Source organism: Apis mellifera, linkage group LG6 (genome assembly GCF_003254395.2).
Source record: "Apis mellifera strain DH4 linkage group LG6, Amel_HAv3.1, whole genome shotgun sequence".
NCBI lineage: Eukaryota > Metazoa > Arthropoda > Insecta > Hymenoptera > Apidae > Apis > Apis mellifera.
This window is the reverse complement of record NC_037643.1, coordinates 14,956,965-14,973,268: the sequence shown is the minus strand read 5'-3', so window position 1 is coordinate 14,973,268 and position 16,304 is coordinate 14,956,965. Positions and strand designations below refer to the sequence as shown.

At 37.3% G+C, this 16,304-nt stretch overlaps 1 protein-coding gene across 2 annotated transcripts in view; it reads right to left on the bottom strand.

Annotated features, from left to right (window-relative positions):
- Positions 1–16,304, bottom strand: part of LOC409707 (zwei Ig domain protein zig-8) — an 85,486-nt gene that overhangs the window by 16,667 nt on the left and 52,515 nt on the right. Inside the window, exon 1 of one of the 2 annotated variants that reach the window (XM_393205.7) lies at positions 12,819–14,680. The exons of the other annotated variant lie outside the window; for it this stretch is intronic. Coding sequence (XP_393205.4) covers positions 12,819–12,864 — 46 coding nt within the window. The 5' untranslated portion in view covers positions 12,865–14,680. Of the gene's footprint in view, positions 1–12,818; positions 14,681–16,304 lie in introns of those variants that run through there. 2 annotated transcript variants of the gene reach the window in all.

Below are 16,304 nucleotides of genomic sequence, written 5' to 3'. Positions count from 1 at the left end.
AGAATTTTGTGCGGTCACGCGAATAAAATTATTTTCCTTCTATCCGTTTACAGCCGAGTGTCGCTCGCGTTTTGACCGAACCGTTTATTTCAAAATTCCGCGGATAGATGGCGGTACTTTCCCAATAAACGTCTCCACCTTACATAGTCGTCGTATAACCGTCTTGTCTCTCGTATTACAAACGATATTACAACGAGACACAGTGATATTTATTTTTGTCGCTTTATTACGTTCGTTTCTAACGATTCTCGGATATTAAATGTTGGAACGAGTTCGTTCCGACCGACTTTCGCATTCGATCTTTCTTACAAATCTAGCTCTTCGAATAGTTAACGGAGTAAAGTAAGTGGCAAATTTTGAAAGAAACTTGAAACGAACGAAACCTCTTTCGCTCATTCGCTCTCCCTCGATTCTCGTTCAATGGAATTCGCTTGAAAGTGAACTTTTCGTGGATAAATTTCACCGCTGCATCTCGTAACGGGTTAATTGTAATAACTTTCGAAACGAAGATTCGATTCTAAATTTCGATGAATTTTATCCATTTTATTTATTCATTTTTTTTCTTTTTTCGTCGAAAACATCGTTTACACGAGATTCTTCTTGGAAAACGTATTCATTTCGAGGGATTTTTCTAAAGGGAAAAAAAAAAAAAATGAAAGTTCCAGCAACATAGGTTGTATTCCACGATTTTTTTCCCGTTGAAAAGAGGTCGAATAAGTTCGCAGCGAGTATCGGATAATCTATAATCCGGCGGCTGTGCCGGAAATTAATTTTGCGCTCGAATCTACTAATCCATCTTTGTTCCTCTCTTTGGAACGCTTCTTTTTTTCCCCCTCCTCCGTAATTTTATCGGGAATATCTTCGCAAGAAAAATAACATCGTATCATCCGGAAAAATATCCTTCCACGGATCACGCGAATACAATGTCGCTCGAAATAATTAATATACTTATTATCTTATATATATATAAGACATTTATCAAAATATACATACGCATGGAATATTAATTTTTTTTCAACGACATAATTAACTTACTTGACATTTTTAACCATTCGTACCTCGAAATTCGTATTCGTTTATTCATTTATTTACTATTTAACCGGAATAGAATAAAAACACAAATATGCAACGTGCAATTACGAGACAAGTTGAAAGTTTAATTAAACAAAAAGTAATTGATCGGTCGATGACTTGTAACTCATAACAAATTTTAAACAAAAATTTACGACGAATAAAATGTAATGAGAAAAAGGGAATCTCGACTTGATCCAAAAAGACATATCCACGAAAGCTTAATCGCGAACGGATGCGACAAGCGGGACGACCGATTTTCCGCTCGAACTTTATTCGGGGGCGGGAAAAAATTTAGTGTCGCAAGATGGTTGAATAAGTAACTGGTTCAGAGCCAGAGAAGTTTCCAGGGGGGACAAGCTCTTCCCTCGGCCACCACGTAACGTGTCACATCTCCCCCCAATCATTCTCCACTTTTCAAGTACACCTTTTTCGAGTGTTCCGCCCGGATGACCTTGCGCCATGCTCTCGAACCATCATGTCCGTCAACATTGCAATATCTCTTCCCTATTTTTAAACATTTTACGATCTTCCATTTTCCAAAATCTCCATTTCGAAAAATTTAAACGCCGTTATTTTTTAGACCCGATTTTTCGAGGATATCGACAAAATTTACCAAAATAAAAATTCGATAATTATAACAATTTTCATTCTCTCGTGTAAAAATTTTTTTCGAAAGGATTCCAAGGAACAAATTGGAGATGATTCTCACGATTTTTTAGAGACGGACACGAGAGTGAAAATTATTGTCTAGGATGACAGCATCGTTATCGAGACTGATTCAACAGTTTATACATATATATGCATCTCGAATATCGATTATTCGAATTTTTCATTCGAATCCACGGGGGAAATGTTTACATATCGGGAGAAATATTTTATCTCCGGTTCACACAGGTTCGATTTTTATTTCCATTCGCTTTTGTTCGCAGGGAGGGGGGGAGGGGGGAGAGGGGGAGGAAAGGGGAAGTAGCCGATGTTTCGTTCGTTCGCTTTTAGTTATTTATCGATTATTTAAAGGGGAACTCGGTTTCTTTAACGGTCTTTAACGATACAGTCGGGTTTAATGTAGGAGATTCGAGGGAAATTATTATTGAAAGGAATCAATTGAGCGGAAGTCACAAAGGAAAGAGCGGCTGATAATTTCGATACATTTTGTCGAAGCTTCTTTTCTTTCTCCTTTTTTTTTTTTAATATTTCTAATAGCTTCGAATCTGTTAGAAGACGGTTCGTACGCAAAAACTAATCCCTGGGAAGATCGTGTCGTTTGAAGAGGAGGTCGAAAGTTACACCGATTTTCCAGAAATTCCTCTTTTTTAAGAAGCTGGACGTTTCAGTGAAATAGGATTTCAAAGGAAAATGCATATCTCGTTGATCATTTTATTTATCGTGCATAGTGTTTATGTTGTGCAAGTCGCATTATCAGTCGAATTTTATTGTATAACCTCGAAACGTATTTCGAATAATTTCTCATCCAAGTTATTTTTTTTAACGAAAGAAGAAGAAGAAAATGTTCCAATAATGTTTGTACATTATTGTAGACATTGTGATATATTGTGATATTGTAATAATGTTTCTATATTATTACAGGAAAGATTGAATTGAAATCAATCCAGATTTCTCTGATCAATTAAATTAACTTATTACACTATTATTACTATTATTATATTATTATTACACTATTAATTTATTATTTACTATTATTACACTATTAATTTTCATCTTTATCTTTTATTTTCACGTATCAACAAATCATTTTAGTAAAATATTAAAACGAAACTTTATACTCTATCTCGAAGTGTGAAATTGATGAGAATTTATCATAATTTATCGAATTCTAATCTATCGATGGATGAATATCTCAACTTTTCGTGAGAAACGAAAATCTAGGGAAAAGTTTTTTGGTATCGAAAAAAATCTCGTATCGAGATGATGAGATTTTGTACGAGCGAATCGTTCCTTTTTTTTTTTTTTTTTTTTTTTTTTTTTTATACAAAATCTCTTTTAAAGAAAAGTGTATTTTCGAAAGTACTTGGCTGGATATTTTTAAGCATCAACGGAGCGTAATCGAAGGAGGATGTGCATGCGACGGTGTATCAGGGGCTTGATCCCCCTACAAATCGACAGAGGTATTTTCTATCGATCGTGTACCTCGCCGGACACTTTAATCCACGAGCGTTTCGAGCAAGGACGATCACGAGGAGAATCATTATTTTCGTTAACGCGCCGCTTTGTCCGGCATTCTTGGCCTCGGAACAAGTGATGGGTTTAAAACCACTTGTTCCGAGACACGTCTCCGAGATTAAAACGTTACGCTTGTGGGATAGGAGAAGGAGAAGGAGAAGGAGGAGGGGAAACACAGATACGCGAGAAACAAGTGTCAGCGCAGATTCGAGTGATGGGTTTAACCGACTCGTGATCGTGAACAAGATATTTCGCGATGTAATAATATAATGTGAATTTTGTTGTTCGTCAAATTTCGAGAGTTGATGAGAATTATGATTTTCAAGAGGCAAGTGATGAGTTTAAAACCATTTGTTCCGAGACACGTCTCCAAGATTAAAACGTTGTGAGGTGGGAGGGAGAAGGAAAAGGAGGAGGGGAAACACAGATACGCGAGAAACAAGAATCTGTCAGCGCAGATTCGAGTGATGGGTTTAACCCGCTCGCGATCGTGAACAAACTATTTCGCAATGTAATATGAATTTTGTTGTTCGTCGAATTTCGAAAGTTGATGAGAATTATGATTTTCAAGAGGCAAGTGATGGGTTTAAAACCATTTGTTCCGAGACACGTCTCCGAGATTAAAACGTTACGCTTGTGGGATAGGAGAAGGAGAAGGAGAAGGAGGAGGGGAAACACAGATACGCGAGAAACAAGTGTCAGCGCAGATTCGAGTGATGGGTTCAACCGACTCGCGATCGTGAACAAGATATTTCGCGATGCAATAATATAATATGTTAATGTTCCTTGAATTTCGAGAGTTGATGAGAGTCTTCAGAGTTATGATTTTTAAAAGGCAAGTGATGGGTTTAAAACTACTTGTTCCGAGACGTCTCCGAGATTAAAACGTTACGCTTGTGGGATAGGAGGGAGAAGGAAAAGGAGGAGGGGAAACACAGATAAAGAGAGAAACAAGTGTCAGCGCAGATTCGAGTGATGGGTTTAACCGACTCGCGATCGTGAACAAGATATTTCGCGATATAATAATATAATATATTAATGTTCCTTGAATTTCGAGAGTTGATGAAAGTCTTCAGAGTTATGATTTTCAAGAGGCAAGTGATGGGTTTAAAACTACTTGTTCCGAGACACGTCTCCGAGATTAAAACGTTACGCTTGTAGGATAGAAGGAAGAAGGAGAAGGAGGAGGGGAAATACAGATACGCGAGAAACAAGTGTCAGCGCAGATTCGAGTGATGGGTTTAACCCGCTCGCGATCGTGAACAAACTATTTCGCAATGTAATATGAATTTTGTTGTTCGTCGAATTTCGAAAGTTGATGAGAATTATGATTTTCAAGAGGCAAGTGATGGGTTTAAAACCACTTGTTCCGAGACACGTCTCCGAGATTAAAACGTTACGCTTGTGGGATAGGAGGGAGAAGGAAAAGGAGGAGGGGAAACACAGATACGCGAGAAACAAGTGTCAGCGCAGATTCGAGTGATGGGTTTAACCCGCTCGCGATCGTGAACAAACTATTTCGCGATGTAATAATATAATGTGAATGTTGTTGTTCGTCGAATTTCGAGAGTTGAATTTCGAGAGTCTTCAGAGTTATGATTTTCAAGTAGACGTTGTATCGAGATAATTAATTTTCACTCTGAATTCCACGATGAATGAAGTAATAATGAAATAATAATAATAAAAAAAATGGATGCATAATAACGAAGGTATAATAATTCTGTATAAATAAACTTAATATCTCCATAATATTGGACGAATTATATTTTGCGTCGTGAAATAATTTTCTTCACAATTGGGTCACAAATCCATCGCTTTTCGAATCGAACATTTTTATAGATTATTTGTGGAAACTATATTCCATTGCGAAATTTATATTTCGTCCATAATATCGTTGATCATTCTGTGAATCGTTTCTTTGCACTGTTTCAAACCCATCGCTCGAATCGACGACTAACCTGCATCACACGTTTTCAATTTGTATCGCGAAATATTTTGTTCATAAAACCATTGATCATTTGCTTTATATCGTCTTAAACCCATCACTCGAATCGTCGCCCGCATTACAACGCGTTTTAATCGAAACATCATTCTACTTCCAAATTATTTCCATTGCTTTGCAACGTCTTAAACCCATCACTCGAATCAGCATATCACAACGCGTTCTACAGATGGTTCGTATCGCGGATTATCTTGCCCATAACACTGTAAATCGAAGCATCATCACTTCCAAATTACTTTGTACTATCTCAAACCCATCACTCGAATCATCACTTGCACAATGCGTTTTAACTTTTATAGATCGAAACATCATTTTATTCTAAATATTGAAATATCTTTTTTATTCCAAATTATTTCTATTGTTTTGTATCATCTCAAACCCATCACTCGAATCGTTATCTGCACAGCACGTTTTAACTTCTATAGATTGTTTCTATCGTGGAATATCTCGTCTACAATGCTATTAATTGAAACATCACTCCATCACTTCCATTAATCGTGAACCATTGCTTTATAACGTCTTAAACCCATCACTCAAATCATCACCCGCATCACAACGCGTTTTAATTTCTAGATCGAAACATTATTCTACTTCCAAATTATTTCCATTGCTTTACAACGTCTTAAACCCATCACTCGAATCATCACCTGCACAATGCAAAATTTTAATTTCTATAGATCGTCTCTATCGTGGAATATCTCGTCTACAATGCTATTGATCGAAACATCACTCCAGCACTTCCATTAACCGTGAACCATTGCTTTATAACGTCTTAAACCCATCACTCAAATCATCACCCGCATCACAACGCGTTTTAATTTCTAGATCGAAACATTATTCTACTTCCAAATTATTTCCATTGCTTTACAACGTCTTAAACCCATCACTCGAATCGTCACCTGCACAATGCAAAATTTTAATTTCTATAGATCGTTTCTAACGTGGAATATCTCGTCTACAATGCTGTTGATCGAAACATCACTCCACCACTTCCATTAACCGTGAACCATTGCTTTACAACGTCTTAAACCCATCACTCGAATCGTCACTTGCATCACAATGCATTCTATAGATCGTTCGTATCGTGGAATATCTTGCCCATAATACTGTAAATCGAAGCATCATCACTTTCAAATTGCTTTGTACCACCTCAAACCCATCACTCGAATCGACATTTGCATCACAATGTATTTTAACTTTTATAGATCGAAACATCATTCTACTTCCAAATTGCTTTGCAACGTCTTAAACCCATCACTCGAATCGTCGCCCGCATCACAACGCGTTTTAACTTCCATAGATCGTTTATATCGTGGAATATCTCGTCTACAATGCTATTGATCGAAACATCACTCCACCACTTCCATTAACCAATAATCATTGCTTTGCAACGTCTCAAACCCATCACTCGAATCGTCACCCGCATCACAACGCGTTTTAACTTCCATAGATCGTTCATATCCCGTCTACAATGCTATTGATCGAAACATCACTCTCCACCACTTCCATTAACCGTTGCTTTGCAACGTCTCAAACCCATCCCTCGAATCGACGCCTGCACCAGACAAAGAGCGTTTCAACTTCCGTTCGAATATCGTCCAATATCTCGTCCAACGGCACAATATACAAATTACAACCCATCATAGGAATAGTCTCGTCCGAATGAATCTTAAACCGATTAACTCGATAATATAATGATAATCGAAACTCTCCATCACTTCCAACCATTGCCTTAAATCTTAAACCTCGATACTCGTACAACATAGTTTTCAACTAGTCCTTGAGCTATTTTACGATCGTGATACCGAAATCGTGACTTCGGTCGAATCACGTTTTCACGTTTTATAAATACGTGACGGTGCCTACATCGCTCTATAAACACCTCGTGGCGAAGGTTGGATGCCCGATTCACTACCTCCGCCGGCCTCGTTCTCGACGGATGGACGATCAAAGTGGATTCGCGAGCTCGATCTCATTGTCCCCCATAATCCGGACAGATTAAACAAGACGACGACTCTGGAACCTGCTAAGCTTCGAAATCAATCTCCTCTCTCTTTCTGTGTCCATTGATATTGCTCGATTCATCCTTCTTGCGAATTTTTCGTACAATATTGTCGCCATAAAACTCGAATTAACGATGATATAACGAAGAAGGGTTCCATTTTCCTGAAATTCTAAAAGAGTTTGAAATATTCCATGAAGTAATGCTTCGAGATAATTGGTTAAAAAAAAATGTCTCACTTTTTCAATATGAAAAATGACGAATTTTTCTTAAAAAATTGAAAATAAATTGTAACTGTTGGAGCTGTTATAATATTACTCGTTTAATTTATATAATTCCTCTCTGCGTTTTCGAGGCAGTTGAAACTATCCAACTTTTTCTATGTGTACACTTTACATTGAAATGTAATTTTACTTGGAACACCCTCGTTTAAAACATTCTTCTCTGGTTGAGAAAATAATCGTGATCGAACTATCCACTGTATCCGTTTCGCTCGGTAAAACAGATCGATAATAGAACAACGAAGATTGATGTTGATAGGTATGGAATCTACGTCACGTTAATCATCAATGATCGTCAAGTTTAAAACGTCGTAAACGAGTTTCCACGTTGGACGAATGCGAGAAAATTTATCACTTCGTGAAAATTCTTGATTGCAAAGAAACGTGGAATAATTTCCAATAATTCGAGAAAGAACGAAATCTCCACCAATCGATTCGACTTCACCTTAGACGACCAGAATAGAAATCAAAGATGCTTGATTCCAAGAGGAAGAGGAGAAGCAAGCTCAATTTTCCATTTGAGACAAACCCGAGAGAAAGAGATTTGAAAAATTTAATAATCAGAATTGAGTAGAAAAAAAGTGTAAATTGCCGCTCAAAAATTTTATAATTCTCTCTTCGATCAATATTTTCCTTCTCTGAAAATTTTAAACAAAATCTGTATTTAATATAAATAGAACGATGTATTATTTCTTGCAACATATTCCCTATAAAAAACTTCTAAACTATTCACAGACTATAATAAATACTTTATAGATAAAAATAGAATTATGAATAATTAAAAAAAACTGCTAAACTTTTCCAATTTATACAATTAACTTTATAAAAACCTGCTATTGTAACTATTTATACATATACCAAACTATAGATAGAATTATGTATTTTTCAATTTATTATTCTCTACTACCAAACTATTAACAATATAAATTCGCATAATTTATTAGATCTCGAAATTTTTCGACAGATTAAATCCGTGGAACGGGATTTTCAATTAACGAGGAGCGAAGATCGAGAAATCGCTTTAGCCGGGAAAACAAAAGAGGGCAGCAGCAGATTCGGTAGATTCGGTTGCACAGGGAGAAGGGTAACCGACGAGTTTCTGTGACGAGTTTCGATGGAGCGGCGGAGAGCGGGGAGAGGGACGTGGGTAAACCGTTTAAGCGAGAACCGTGTTTCGAGAATGTTCCTCGCGGTCAACGAGACCTAACCTGGAACACGTTGTTGCACTTTGAACGAAGAACAGACTTTTTTCTCTGTTTTCTTCCGTCACCGATCTGTCCTCACTCGATTAATTTATAAAATTGTTTCGCTGCACGATGAAACGATCGATCGACTATTTTTTTTTTTTCTAAATTATCTTCGATACTAAAATAAAGTCAATTTAATATCATTTCATCAATTAAAGATATTGGATTATTTACATTCTGTAAGAATTATGATTGGACGAGGGATGAAAATATTTTGATACGAAATTTTTTGAACGAACGAAAAAGAAAATTTAACATTTCATCGATTGACAATTTTTTTTTCTAACGAATTATCTTCGATACTAAAATAAAGCCATTTCAATTAAAGATATTGAATTATTTACATTCTGTAAGAATGATTCTGATTGGAGGAGGGATGAAAATATTTTGATACGAAATAATAATAAATATTTTTTGAACGAATGAAAAAGAAAAAATTCAATGAAAATTTAATATTCGATCGATTGACAATTTTTTTTTCTAAATTATTCGATACTAAAATAAAGTCAATTTAATATCATTTCATCAATTAAAGATATTGAATTATTTACATTCTGTAAGAATTCTGATTGGAGGAGGGATGAAAATATTTTGATACGAAATTGGTAATAACAAATATTTTTTGAACGAACGAAAAAGAAAAAATTTTTTTTTCTAACGAATTATCTTCGATATTTAAATAAAGTCATTTCAATTAAAGATATTGAATCATTTACATTCTGTAAGAATTATTCTGATTGGAGGAGGGATGAAAATATTTTGATACGAAATTGATAATAATAAATATTTTTTGAACGAACGAAAAAGAAAAAATTCCACGAAAATTTAACATTTCATCGATTGACAATTTTTTTTTCTAACAAATTACCTTCGATACTAAAATAAAGCCATTTAAATTAAAGATATTGAATTATTTACATTCTGTAAGAATTCTGATTGGAGGAGAGATGAAAATATTTTGATACGAAATTGGTAATAATAAATTTTTTGAACAAACGAAAAAGAAAAAATTCAACGAAAATTTAACATTCGATAGATTGACAATTTTTTTTCTAAATTATTCGATACTAAAATAAAGTCAATTTAATATCATTTCATCAATTAAAGATATTGAATTATTTTTTTTTATTCTGTAAGAATTCTGATTGGAGGAGGGATGAAAATATTTTGATACGAAATTGGTAATAATAAATATTTTTTGAACGAACGAAAAAGAAAAAATTCCACGAAAATTTAACATTTCATCGATTGACAATTTTTTTTTCTAACGAATTATCTTCGATACTAAAATAAAGCCATTTCAAAGATATTGAATTATTTTTTTTTATTCTGTAAGAATTCTGATTGGAGGAGGGATGAAAATATTTTGATATACGAAATTGGTAATAATAAATATTTTTCGAACGAACGAAAAAGAAAAAATTCCACGAAAATTTAACATTCGATAGATTGACAATTTTTTTTTCTAACGAATTATCTTCGATACTAAAATAAAGCCATTTCAAAGATATTGAATTATTTTTTTTTATTCTGTAAGAATTCTGATTGGAGGAGGGATGAAAATATTTTGATATACGAAATTGGTAATAATAAATATTTTTCGAACGAACGAAAAAGAAAAAATTCCACGAAAATTTAACATTCGATAGATTGACAATTTTTTTTTCTAACGAATTATCTTCGATATTAAAATAAAGTCATTTCAATTAAAGATATTGAATCACTTACATTCTGTAAGAATTCTGATTGGAGCAGGGATGAAAATATTTTGATATACAAAATTGGTAATAATAAATATTTTTCGAACGAACGAGAAAGAAAAAAATTCAACGTTTCTCATTCTTCTTCGTTTCAATATCGAATAGAATCGAATAGAATGGAAAAATAATTATACCGCAATCGTAAGGAAATATATGGGCGAATGAGGTGGAGAACGATCTCGATTATTATTGCGATTCCTCGTGTTGGTTCCCTTTCATTGTAACTTTTCCACGGAAGCCACCAGTTCTCCAAAGGAAGAACTCGACTCGTTGGAAGAAAGAAAACGTCGAGCGTTAGCCGAGAGGTTATTCGCGCGTTAAATCGTGCAAACCTTCCCAAACCTTTTTCCATTATTATTATTATTATTATCTTAACCTCCATCAAGCCTGAACAAAGACACTTGGTTGAAACGTATATTTTTGACGCGCACAATCCCTGAGTTGAAAAGTATTGTCCACATGATGGAAGGAAACGCCATTTTCTTTTTTCACAACGATTTGTATTTAAATCTCGATGCTCTTTGATCGATTTAACTAGATCACTTAAAAATAGAAATTAAAAAAAGACTAACTATTATTATATACAATTGATTTCAAATTTATATAGAAATTTTTATTGAAACATAGTATAAAATGATTTAAGATCCGACCTAACCTATCCACTTACTCGAGAACTGTAACTTGTAGTTTTAACTATAACCTCAAACACATCAGAATAGAATTTTAATTTTTAATAATTTATCTAATAATTTATTTTTTAAATATAATTTCCAGTAATTAAGATAATAATTACACATTTAATATTGTTTAATTAATTTTTATTATTGTTTTTTAATTTAGTTTATTTTTTAAATGTAATTTTTCTATTCCAGTAATTAAGGTAATAATCACAAAAATAAAATAATTTTTACGATTTTTAATATTCGAATTCTACTATCGTAATCCTTTTCTACTATCACGTATCTACTATCATGTCAGGATTGTCGATGAAACGTCCGAACCTTAGGATACCTTTTTGCCCCTCCTAGCCGTCCTACGAGACTTATTTCCACCAATTGAAGATAAAATTATTCCAAGTAACTACTTATTTAAAATGCTTTCGAACGTTATATTTTGTTTTCTTTTATCTGCAATTATTAATTATTACGTTTTGAACGATAAAACTTTTATTCGCAACTTGAACGATTAAATTTTACCACCGGATCAGTGTCGATCAATTTTTCCAACATGACGACTAATGCTGAGCTCTCGATAATAAAAAGTGGTGGGGGAAAGAGAGAGAGAGAGAGAGAGAGAGAGAGAGAGAGAGAGAGAGAGAGAGACGCCTGAGTGGGCATCCATTTGTGGCATATGCAATTGATACTTCGTCGCATACGACGAATAGATGGTTTCTTTGTAACTACAGTTAGCAAAGAATCGGGTGCGGTTGCAATACCAGTCCAGTTATGATTACGATATATTTGTTTGATGACATCAATGCGAACGAAACCGGATAATTGCATAACGGCGATGAGAGGAAATATATACGGAGAGAAGAACGTACTTTTGTTCTTTTCTTCTCGAAAAATACGAATAGAAATTGTGGATAAATATATATGTATATATACGAATGAGAAGGGCAGTCGAGAAGAAAAAGAGATCGTCTGGATCTGTGGTGAGCAAGTTCTAAATTAAATACACGGATGCATATAGAAGATTGGACGCGTACAATCAGGTTGGAGTCCATCAAATTCAATCAAAGATATATATACATATATATGGGGAGATAGCTCCACCCTGGCGCGCTCGCGCGGGACGAAATGTTGTGTCAAAGTGTGGCTGGGATCGAGAGGGATGTCATGAATAATACAAGGCAGTGGGTCAGTCGACGGTGGAAAAACCATCGATTTGCAAGTCAAACGAACTCGAGTGTCTTACTTAGTTAAATGAAAAAAAAATGAAGGGAAAGAAAATGAAAATTGATTATATATATATATATATATATACATTCGTTTCGAATTGTTTAAGCCGTCGCTCGAAACAGCGATGACAACAACACGAGACAAACACGAGACGAACGAATTAAGAAACGCTCGATCGATAAAATAATTTCCGCGCTAAATTTTAACCGACGCGGGGATTCGATCTTTTAAGAAAATTGATTACGCGTTTAATCGCTTTCGAATCGTTTAAGCCACAACTCGAACGAGTTGAAAACGCTCGATCGATAAAAAAACTTTCTACGCGATTTCTTCTTTCGCAGGATCAAGTTTTCCGTTTCTCTTTACTTACCAAAAGAAATGATAAAACAGACGAGTACGGGAAGAGAAGTAGACATCGCTTTTCCTCGGCGAGGTTCTTTTTCACATATTGACCATATACACTATCTCGCACGCATTTCGCAATCGTTTCACGCCGTCGTGTCACGCATCCTCCACGCACTCCTAACTACTTCACCACTTTCTCGAACGGGCAGGCATTTCGGCGCGATCAATCGCAATCCCTCGCACTTCACCTTCACTTTTTTATCTATCACTTCGCTCACAACACCCTCATGACACACTCTCTCGCGCTCTTTCCTTCAGGAAAGCAAGAGAGAGAGAGAGAGAGAGAAAAACGGCAAGGAAACAACAACTCGATGTTTTATTCACTCGATGAAAATATTCAGCGGAAAATATACAACGTAACGTAACGTAACGTACCGTAACAACGCACAAACCCCCCGATTGTAGACGCGAGAAACCCCGCTAATGAATGTAATTAACGACGTGGGACGAAGGGAGGGAGGGCGGGGGAGGGGGAGGGGGGAGAGAGAGAGAGAGAGAGGTTATTTCGTGGACGGGTGGCGGTACGGCGTCAGTTTGCACTCTGGCCCTAAGATCGAAGAGAGAAATAGAGGGAAAGGGGGAGAGAGAGAGAGAGAAAGACAGAGAGAGAGAGACAGAGAGAGGTCGGTCGGTCGACGCTTTTATGCCTCTCGCCGCATTCACCGCCGCAAAGTCGTTCGCAATGCATTAGGCGGCGAACTCGTTAAAGTAATTTCCTCGACAACCTAGACGTTCCATCGATCATTCCTTCTCCTTCTCCAGCGCATCCTTTCCTCGAATCTCGCCTATATATGTATATTCCCTCCCTTCCGATCGAAAACTCAATTATCCTGTTTGTCGCGCAACGTACACATTTCCTTCCTTCCCCCTCGATGTTCCTCCTTCTCTCCTCCTCCTCGAGTGTAACGAATCGTGATAATGCGCGCCGTCGAAGGGATCTTTCGAAACACCCGATTCTCTTCAATCTCATCGACGCGCCATCGGATCCCCGACTTTCTTGAATTCCCTAGCGGGAACAAGCCTTTTCTATCCAAAGATTCCTTTCGTCGAACGATGTGAAACAACGATTTAATTATGGTGGAAACAACGTTGATCTCCAGGCGAGATGAGATTCAGCCTCGGCGAACGATGATCCGATACGTCGGACAGTTCACCGAGCAAATCGCACGAAGAATTCGCGGCCGACTACCACGCATCCTCTCTAGATCGGTGGACTCTCTGAATTCTATCTCCCTCTCTCTTTCTCTTCGAGTTATCCACTCGCGCACTCCCGTCGAAAATCGATCTCTCTCGGATCGATCTCCGTTAACTCGAAGGGGAAGGATTGTTTGAAAAATGGTTGGAACCGCGTTTTTACGCAAGTGTCCTAGCCGTCAATGTTCCATCCATGTCCCGTTCCACCGGTTCACCGAATCACGATTCACCCAGTGTTACGTCACTCTCGCAACACATCTCTCGTTCGAGGCTGTTCGAACTCCTCGTATCGTTCACCACGTATCACTGACCCTCTTCTCGTTACCTCGCCCTCTCACAGATCCCCCCCTTCTTCTTTGTGCACAATTTTTAAAAATAACTTGTAGAAGGAAGAAGAAAGAGGAGGACAAGGAGGAATCCGCACAGTCGATCACGAGCGGTCGGAATAAATCCTGTTGAACGAAGAACGACGGGAGGGAGAGAGAGAAAACGGAGAAGCGGCAGTTGGCGTTTGACGTTTTGACGGAACGCGCGCGACGGAGGAGAAGGTCGCGGCTGTTTCGAAACGACGATGCTCCCGCGTCAAGGATAGCCGAGGGACTACATTGCGCGAGCGCCGCTCGAGCCTCGAGCACGCAGCCGCCCCGTGCATCCTCCTCTCTACTCCGTAACCGTCGCTCCAACACCTTTGCGCAACCCCGTGTCCGTGTCCCCGGCTCGCTCGAGTATGGGTGAGGGGCGCGCATGCGCATGCGCGCTCCTACCTGTGTCGCGCGTGTGTCCATAGCTCGCTCGCTGTGCATCGTACCACCACCCATCTCCTCCTTCTTCTTATTCTTTCGCCACTTCTTCTCCTCTTATTTCTCTTCCGCTATTGTGCCGCTTTCTCTCTCTCACTCTTTCGTCTTCTTCCCTCTTTCGAGATTCCCTTTTGAGAGGAGGGAAGATGATGGACGGTTCGATGGACGTGTAAGAGAACGCACGAATCCGATTATGAATTATACGGGATACGTATAATTGAAGGAAGGGAGGGATCGAAATCAATTTCGCGGTGACCGAACGACTCGACTCGGCTCGATTCAATTCGATTCGAACGTGAGAGAGAGAGAGAGAGGAAACGCGATGAATAATGGAAGGTGGGAATGATATCTTTTCTTTCTCTTTCTTTTTTTTTTCTCTCCTCGATCGATTTTAGGATATATTGAAAATATGGAGGAGGAAGAATTTTCGATTATTGATTGTTGAAAAAGAAATAGGGGGGAGGAGGAGGAAGAAAAGGTCCGTGTAATTGACTACTGACCGAGTAGAGTTTCGCCATGCGGAAAACGCGAATATGGAGACTCGGTCTGATCGATGTGTATATATATATCGAAGAGGCTTCGAAATGGGTCCACGTATCTCGAAAGGGGATTTTCATCGTATATATTAACCACTGGTTATTAAATCGGCCAACTTCCTCCACCAAGTTCCGTGATATGGTCCCACGATGGAAATTCGTTCCACTTTTTTTTGCGATCGAGAATATTTCCTCCTCCTCGACTATTTTTCATCGTTATTTTTATTAAGAAATGAAAATGAACTTGAATTATTTCTACGTGTTGTTCGCGGAGGAAGAAGACGAGGAAACGGTACAATTTTTCCATCCGATGTAGAAATCGTTACTTCTATCGCTTTCCACGTTCAATTTTTTTACGGTCGCAGGAACACGGATGGAACAAAAGATCAACGAACAGTAGACGATGCTCGACGAATGAATTTCGCTACTCACGAGTTTTTCCACCGTTGCTACAAATTCGCCCCATTCGTTTCAAACCTTTTATATCGGTCGCGATCTGTATTTCTATTTTTTTTTTTTTTTTTTTTTACGATATTTTTTTACACACAAGTAACGAAGCTTAACAAAGCAGATAACGATAAAATTACGAGATAATAACATCTCTCGTCGTTTGTAATCCCGTTCAACAACTTTCCCTACTACAACGTCGAACAAACTATTTACGTTTTACCTCAAACTTGCATCGAGTTACGAGAGAGAGAACATCCTCGAAAACTTGCCCGCACGTAGAATCCATACATACATATATATATACATATACATATACTCGGTTAAAGAGGGGGGATGGAACGAGTCGATTCTTCTCGCACACTTGCACGGTTTATGTCCGCGTCGAGAGCTCACGAACGAGTCATTAAAATTGTACACAAAAAAGTATTTCGAGGACTTATAGGAGGATAATACGCGCCCGATGATACGCTA